The sequence below is a fragment of the Diachasma alloeum genome, unplaced genomic scaffold, assembly GCF_001412515.2.
Source record: "Diachasma alloeum isolate Michigan unplaced genomic scaffold, Dall2.0 Dall_scaffold_00910, whole genome shotgun sequence".
NCBI lineage: Eukaryota > Metazoa > Arthropoda > Insecta > Hymenoptera > Braconidae > Diachasma > Diachasma alloeum.
This window is the reverse complement of record NW_021681028.1, coordinates 177,368-185,286: the sequence shown is the minus strand read 5'-3', so window position 1 is coordinate 185,286 and position 7,919 is coordinate 177,368. Positions and strand designations below refer to the sequence as shown.

Sequence of the window (7,919 nt, the reverse complement as noted above, 5' to 3'; positions counted from 1 at the left end):
AATAATTAAATTAGATCAAGCACGAACACACAGGACAACAAATAGGTAACGGTGTACATGGCCCTGCGTGCTTCTGAAGGGTGAAGAGTTCTCAGGCAAGTACTGTTTACGAATTATTTCCTTTACCATTGGGGATTATCTCGAGTTTACTGCGGTAACCCGAATAAATATATTTTGAATATTCGAGAGATTAAGGAATTTACGATGATTGTCACTTGTTGTCTCAACACGCACCTTTTCATATTGCCTGATATTTTAGAAATACTAGCGCCGCCGCGGCCGCGACGTTGATGCTCTCTCATTATGCCTTTTCTTCTTTTCACATTTTCTTAAATTAATTGTTCATAAGAATTTTCATAATACTGATTATGCAGATTAACGGAACAATCGATTTTGTTCATCACCCGTTCAATTTCAATATTTCAATGAGTGATTCTGTTTTTTAATATATATTCTCATTGAATAAAATTTGACAGACTTTCGATTTTAATTGTAATATGGAATCGAGATTCTATCCAGGGCATGAAATGCTCGGTACCCCAGAATTTTTCAGATTTTTCCTCCATCGCCATTCCCCTTTACGCCCCTCCAAAAACATTCAATTATTTGTTCTGGAACAATTGTCTAACCAATCCTGATATCTTTTCGCTGATTTGAAGTCTTCTCTACTAATTTATGATNGTTCAATTTCAATATTTCAATGAGTGATTCTGTTTTTTAATTTCTATGCTCATTGAATAAAATTTGACAGACTTTCGATTTTAATTGTAATATGGAATCGAGATTCTATCCAGGGCATGAAATGCTCGGTACCCCAGAATTTTTCAGATTTTTCCTCCATCGCCATTCCCCTTTACGCCCCTCCAAAAACATTCAATTATTTGTTCTGGAACAATTATCTAACCAATCCTGATATCTTTTCGCTGATTTGAAGTCTTCTCTACTAATTTATGATGTTCTTCACAATTTCATTGAAAGATTTCAGAAACTTTGATGAATGATGTGGAATTTTTTCTATCTTACATGATCTTCTGAAATCGTATGAATTTCTTTTGCATGTAACTTGAAGATTTTATCAATTTGTTGAAAGAATTGATTGAATTCCTCGATTTTCTAAAAATTGTTTTCTCCTNAACTTTGATGAATGATGTGAAATTTTTTCTATCTTACATGATCTTCTGAAATCTTATGAATTTCTTTTTCATGTAACTTGAAGATTTTGTCAATTTGTTGAAAGAATTGATTGAATTCCTCGATTTTCTAAAAATTGTTTTCTCCTTCCTCATTTCAACCAATCAGAGTGCAGTCGCAAAGTTGATGCTGTTTCATTATGCCTTCTTTTGCTTTCATTTCATTCTAATGAATCTTGCGATTAATGAGAACTATTTGTTTCGGTTCATGACTTGTTCAATTTCAATATTTCAGTGAGTGTTTCACTCATTTTGAATTTCTGTGATGACTGATTGGGATTTTCATCATAATTATCAATGAAATTTGTTCGGAGTGCAAAACAATTATTATAAAATTTCTTGTAGCTATCTTTACAATTATTCGAGAATTTCCTGAACTTGAAACTTTGATACATCATTTGAATTTTTTTCAAATTTTCTGATGTAATTCAGAAATCCTTGTGATTTCTATTTGAACTTGAAAATTCAGTTGAATTCTTGAAAAATATCCGAGGAGATTAATTTCTGCTCCTTCATTTCACCCAGTTTGCAGTTTTCGGGTTCACGTGACTCAGCTGGTATTTAAATCCCAAAAAAGCCCAAAATAATGAATCAATTCAGACTCAGTGAACCGAATTTGAAAAATTTGAAAAATTTCCAAAAGTCCTTCCTCTCTATATTGACCTGATCTTCTTAGTATGTAAACAATTGACAAATTGACTCTTTTTTTTATATATATTCCGGCCCTTTCTGCCCTCTGATTGGTTAATCGGCCCTATCCAACCCTATGCATGCGGCTGTGGATTCTACATTGCACCGCATTCGCACTCCTATAGAACATAGGAGTAGCATGGGACACCACAGAAAACCCAGGCCGGTACAGGCGGTCACTATATTGGCGACCTCCCGCTCGCAGGAGCCTCCGGTTAATTGACTCTTTTCCACAGAATTTTTTTTCCTATAGAAACACCCAACATTCCGAAGAAATTATGTCCGGAAACATTTTTCCGTATTTGCAACGGTTTCATCAATATGAATTCATAAACAGATGATTTCCCTGATGAATCAAACCCAGAGTCAACTCTGGGTTTTGTCCATGAACCCAGAGTCAACTCGGAGTTCGATTCATTAGGGTTCTTGAGGTTTCTTCGATATTGCCTACTAAAAATGTTGATTACATTTTCTTTCATATTTCATGCAATTGCTTATGTTTTTTATATGATACATAAGGAATATGATTCATTAAGGAATCTACTCCGTGTATTCCAAATTATTCTTGGAGATAATTTGTTTCAATACAAAAAATCGATTTTCAATGGGAAAACATATATTTTTTTTTTTATTATTCAAGACATTTCAAAAAAGATTGGTCTCCATTATTTTTCCCCTCACTGAACCGTTTGATTGATAAAAAATGATAAACAATGACGAACGAATTGATTTATCATTATTTACTCAACAATTAGTCGGGATGGAGGCAAATATCATAACGACTTAACTTTGTTAAAATGTCTGGCATATTCAGGAACAAAATTCTCCCTATGACAATTGATTTTTTTTTCTTTTTGTTTAAACAATACATGAAAAAGCAATCCGGTGTACATGAAATAGGCATCTCCATTAAATATCCACGTATGATATGCAGAACCAATGTACCCACGGGAATTAAGAAAAAGAAATCAGTCAGCATTTTAAGTAAACAATACCGGAAAAACCTTAACAAATCATTTATTTATGAATTTTTATTGAATGGGCTCCCTTTTCATATTCATAGTCCACGATACATATACGATTTACACGTCTAAGAGACATTACCTATAAGAGGATGTACTTGTATGTTGTATTCTAATTCTAATTCGAAATGTGATTCGAAATTCGCGCCAATTTCCCAAGCAATGCCATCTGACAGTAACTTCCCGAAGCTCGTTCTCATTCGAGTTCGACTTCCAGAGAAATCGGTTCGACTTTTCTCAATTCGAGTTCTCATTCGGCAGCCATTACGCTTTCCTTTTTATTAAAGGACCAGACAATGTCACAACGCAAACAGTTATTTTCCGTCATTAATGGAAATTAATGTCATTAAAGCTACTAAAGGTAAGGTAATTCATTAATAATTCATAGATTAACATCCATAATGGTTTCAGGTATCATTTACCCTTTTTTACACCAAAACAAGACTGCCCCGATTAGCCACCTAACAGCCACCTAACTTAAGTGGCTGGTTACTTGCCAGGGTATAGATAGTTGAGCATAGTTTTTAAGTCGAAAGAAGACTTAATTAAGGGAGCGAGAAAACCTCCCACGTAACATTGAAATTTTTGAAATTTTTGAAATTTTCCAGCTTGGACCAATGGAAAAAATAAGTGGATAATTGCATTTCATTGGAATGCATATAGTTGTTGCTGCTAATAAATTAGCAATTAGCTTCCGAATGGAATTTTCGTTTTAAGAATACTGTTTTTTTTCTCTCAATTATCAGATCCATCGTATTTATAAAAATCTATTAAAATAATTATCCATTGAATTTTCACCGACGTCAGTGGCTGTGTGATTAGCGTGCGGGGTTGGCATGCGGAGGACCCGTGTTCGACTCCCGCGCGGGGAGGGGGGCAAAATTTGTGACACGCTAAACTTCACGTTTTACCTTCTTGATATAAAAGGTAAAACGCTATCGTGCAACTTGACAAATAATAATGGTATCACCATTATCTTCTCACTTTATCAAGGAAGTATCGAAATAAACTTTTTGAGCCGTATTTTTGATATTGCAGATGATTTTTTTAGTTTATCACGAAAAATATGAAAAAAAAAAATTTCATAAACAATATGCTACAACTTAATAACGAATGGTGCGATTCTCATCATATTCTGATACGATCAACAAGCTATCCATATTAATTTTTTAAGCCCTGAATAATTTCACTTCAATGACAATTTTCTGAGTGATCGTTGAAAAATCGATTTTTGAAAAAATACTCATATTTCCGAATTTCGACGAAAAATTTAATTCCAATTGGTTCCAATGGATAGAGTTTATGGGAGTCTATAGTTATGAGAAAATTCATGAAAATTCATCGATCCCCTATGGAGAAATTAAAAAAAATAGAAAATACAAAAAAGACCACACACATACATACATACATACATACATACACCATCTAAAAATCGCATATTCGGACTTTTTAGACCGTATTTAGTTACCTTGACATAAAAAATCGGAAACTTAAATTTTCACGATTACAAAGCTTTCATTCGGAAGCAAAAAGAGAATCCCCCTCACACTTTCTCACTAAAATTTCACTATCTCCCTTAGTTTCGAAGATATTTTTGAAAAACTCCAACGAAAACCCACCCTTTCTAAAAACATCTGTGAAAAACCCTCCTCTTTACAAGCCCCCTCCCCCAGATATCACTACTCCCCTTTTTGCAAAATTCTCCCTCAAAAATTAAAAAAAATTTCTAGATTTTAGAAAATATTTGGTCTAAAATCGAGTATATTTTAGTTTAAAATTAATCCCAATTTGGATCATTAATTTTAAACGATTTTTTTCTAAAACCTAGAAAAAAGTGTGTAGATTTTAGAAACCTGAAGTTTAGAAACCACCGTTTCTAAAATTTAGAAACTTTTTTCTAAAGCTGATCCACTTTTTCTTTCCGTGTGAATCAAATCGAAAAATCGGTCTGAATCAAACCGAAAAATTAGCTTGAATCAAACGGAAAAATCGGTCTGCATCAGACCGAAAAATCGACTTGAATCAAACCGAACAATTGACTTGAATCAGACCAAAAAATTAACCTGAATCAGACCGAGAAATCTACTGGAATCAAACCAAAAAATCGATTAGAATCAAATCGCTATCTACCACCTGAAACAGGCAGAATTTCGGCGTGAATCACTCCGTTTTTCGGTTTGATTCAAGCCGATTTTTCGGTTTGATTCAAATTGATTTTTCGGCTTGATTTAAACCGATGTTGGCTGGACCCGTTTCTACTTGAAATAAACCACTTTTTGACTTATATCAGACCCGGAATTCGGATTGGCCTAGTCTGAGTCACTCGGTCTGAATCAAGCTGAAAATAAAAGTGACTTTCTAGTTTAATAATCTTTATTACAATCGACTTCCACTATTAACGAAAAAATCCTAATCAAGAGGGATTATGGCAAGTTTTTTTTCTATATTATGTGCCTCCTAATAAACGAAACGTCCCGATTGAAAGGGATAACGGCCCGTAAAACCTGGAAGTTGGACGGCCTGAGACACATAGAACATAGAACATTTTGAAGATGTCGGGGTGTTATTATTGAAGATTAATGTTACTGAATGAATGAATTTAGCTACGTAAATTTGTTGCCAATCTTTTGTTTTCTCCATTAAAGACTATTTTCATGTCAAGTAGAGAAGCGGGATTAGCTTTTGATTTCGACGCTGCATGAAATGCCAGATTGGACTCTTCTAAATTCATCGAAATATGTAAAAGTGTACAATTAAATCACTCCATCATGTTGTCTTCATTGAACGAAACTCGATCAGCAGGTAAAAACTAACTTCATCAAATAAATTTTATATTGAACTGATCAAAAGTAATAAATCATAAATGTCAACTTCATCCATTACGCAATTACCCCAAAAACAATTAATTTCACCAAGAAATGTTGACAGACTTTGGTAGCACCAGCAAATTTTTACAAAAGCGGTTTACTAGTAGTTCTCTTCAAAATCGATACTTTCTCGGAATAATTTCTTCAAGAAAGACAAGATGTAAAATCTGATATTTGAAATGGTTTCACCATTTCTTTAAACACTGATTGTATTATATCGGAATTTTCCAAATAAGACCCTCGGTACACGTATGAAAAAAATTAATAGAAGAATATTAGAGTTCGCTGGACAATTGTATTCGATTTCTATAGAATTTTCTATTAGTTTTGGACCAAATCCATTGAAGTTTTCTATTGAAAACGTCAATGAAATTCGATTTTTCAATACAACTTCTTCTATTGAGATATTTTCTATAGTATTTTCTGGGCTTGAATTAAATTTTGTTTTTCATATTCTTGATGAAAAGAAAAGAACAATAGACCTTCTATTCAGTTTTTTCGTGCGTGTAACTGATCAAAATATTTTTTTCATACTTCAAAAAACTTCTTATGCATATTTTTACTATTTTTCCAACTTCCTCATTATTAAGTCAATTTGATATTCAACGAGATATAGAAAATTAACTCGTTAGGCTTCACCACTTCCTTATTGATTTTATTGAATTCAACCATTTCAGATAAGTATCTTCATTTAAGTGATCAATACCCCCCCAAAATTCCAAAATCCCAGGTCCAGCCTCGGCCACCATCTGCTACTGATGGAAGAAGTAGAATCCCCACAAATGTCCATCGTAGCTCAATGTCAGGGGTGAGTATCTTTGAAAAAAAAAATAATGACATGAAGGACGGTTAAAAGAGGCAATGGCCGTTAAGAACCATGCTCCAATCCTATTGATATTTTTTTTTCGTCGTTTCTACTTGATCCTCTACTTTATCATTCCCAATCCATCAGACAGACACCCATGGGTTCGTAGGGATCCCATTGGCAAAGGCTCAGAAAGATTCTAGCCGACGTCTTGCATCAAAGAGCTGTAATTCCGCGATGCCAAAGAAAGCCTCGAGTGTACCATCCGGGATGCACAGAAGACAACTAGAGAATCAGCTGCATGTAAAGAGAAATAAGTACGTGACATTCAAGAAGGAGCTTGTCGAGAAACAAGTCAGTATTTACGATCATGATAATGATTACTTTTAATATCATTTTCGAACTTGAATTCGATGAGTAACACATTTCAATAAAAATCTTGAAATTCAAAGATTCAACTTGAATTGCAAGAATCTCTTATTGGAAATTAGAAATGCTTCATTCCAACAGAGCACTTCCTTGATCAAACAAATTATCTCCTTAGAAATGTGCAATCGAGATGTACGAAGACGTGGTCCAACTCCGAGAAAAGTTGATTGCAGTTGGAGGTAAAGATCCAGGTAAAATCGATGCAATCCAGCTCCTCTGCGATCAGACTCTGCAGACCCTAGGAGGTGGGGAGACAACTTTCGTAGTGGGCTCGACAGTCACTAAAGAATTTATTTCAAGTATTCAACTCCAGTTGGATAATGCTTCTAAAAACCTCTTCGATGTCTGTCAAGACACATTAACAAAATACTCCAGAGTTCTTCATCGGTTGATGAACCCTAGAGATCAACCACGAGATTCAGAAACGATGCTGGAGCTCAAAGAGTTCGAGGTGGATCACGAGAACTTGGTGACACGGCTAGAGGCAGCAAAAAAAGTCGAGGATGAATTCAGAAGCAGTGTAATGAGTAAAATATCAATTTTGTGGAGTGAAATTGATGCTTGTCGAATTAGAATCAAACATCTGGAGAATGCTGGAGACGACATAGCCAATCAATTACGAACAAAGTTAAACAGCGAAGTTGAGAAGCTGAGGGAACTCAAAGAAAGAAAGAATGCTGTGGATGGGCAATTGCAGAAGGCTCAAGTGAGGATTAAGGAGCTGGAGGGAAAGTTGGAAGAGAATGAGACAAAAATATCGCATCTTCTGGGGAGTGTTAAGAACTTGGAGGGACAGTTGAAGCAGATGGACGTTAACGGGGAGCAGAGAATTAGAGAGTTGCAGAAGATACTGAAAAACTCAGAAGCATCTGTTACAAAACTGGAGAGTCAACGAGAAAGTCTCGAGTCCCGGTAG

General features: G+C 34.8%; 1 protein-coding gene across 1 annotated transcript; it reads left to right on the top strand.

The window, feature by feature from the left end:
• Positions 1-5,670: 5,670 nt before the first annotated feature.
• Positions 5,671-7,919, top strand: LOC107045297. The gene is made up of 4 exons (XM_015267511.1): positions 5,671-5,704; positions 6,447-6,577; positions 6,722-6,928; positions 7,119-7,919. The coding sequence occupies exons 1-4, from the start codon at positions 5,671-5,673 to the stop codon at positions 7,917-7,919; spliced, it is 1,173 nt and encodes a 390-aa protein (XP_015122997.1).

Excerpts from the sequence above, each read along its gene's own strand:
- LOC107045297 (XM_015267511.1), top strand. The coding sequence starts at position 5,671 with ATGTTGTCTTCATTGAACGAAACTCGATCAGCAG. Across the intron at positions 5,705-6,446 it reads GAACGAAACTCGATCAGCAG|ATAAGTATCTTCATTTAAGT; the intron begins GTAAAAACTAAC and ends CAACCATTTCAG. Across the intron at positions 6,578-6,721 it reads ATCGTAGCTCAATGTCAGGG|ACAGACACCCATGGGTTCGT; the intron begins GTGAGTATCTTT and ends CCAATCCATCAG.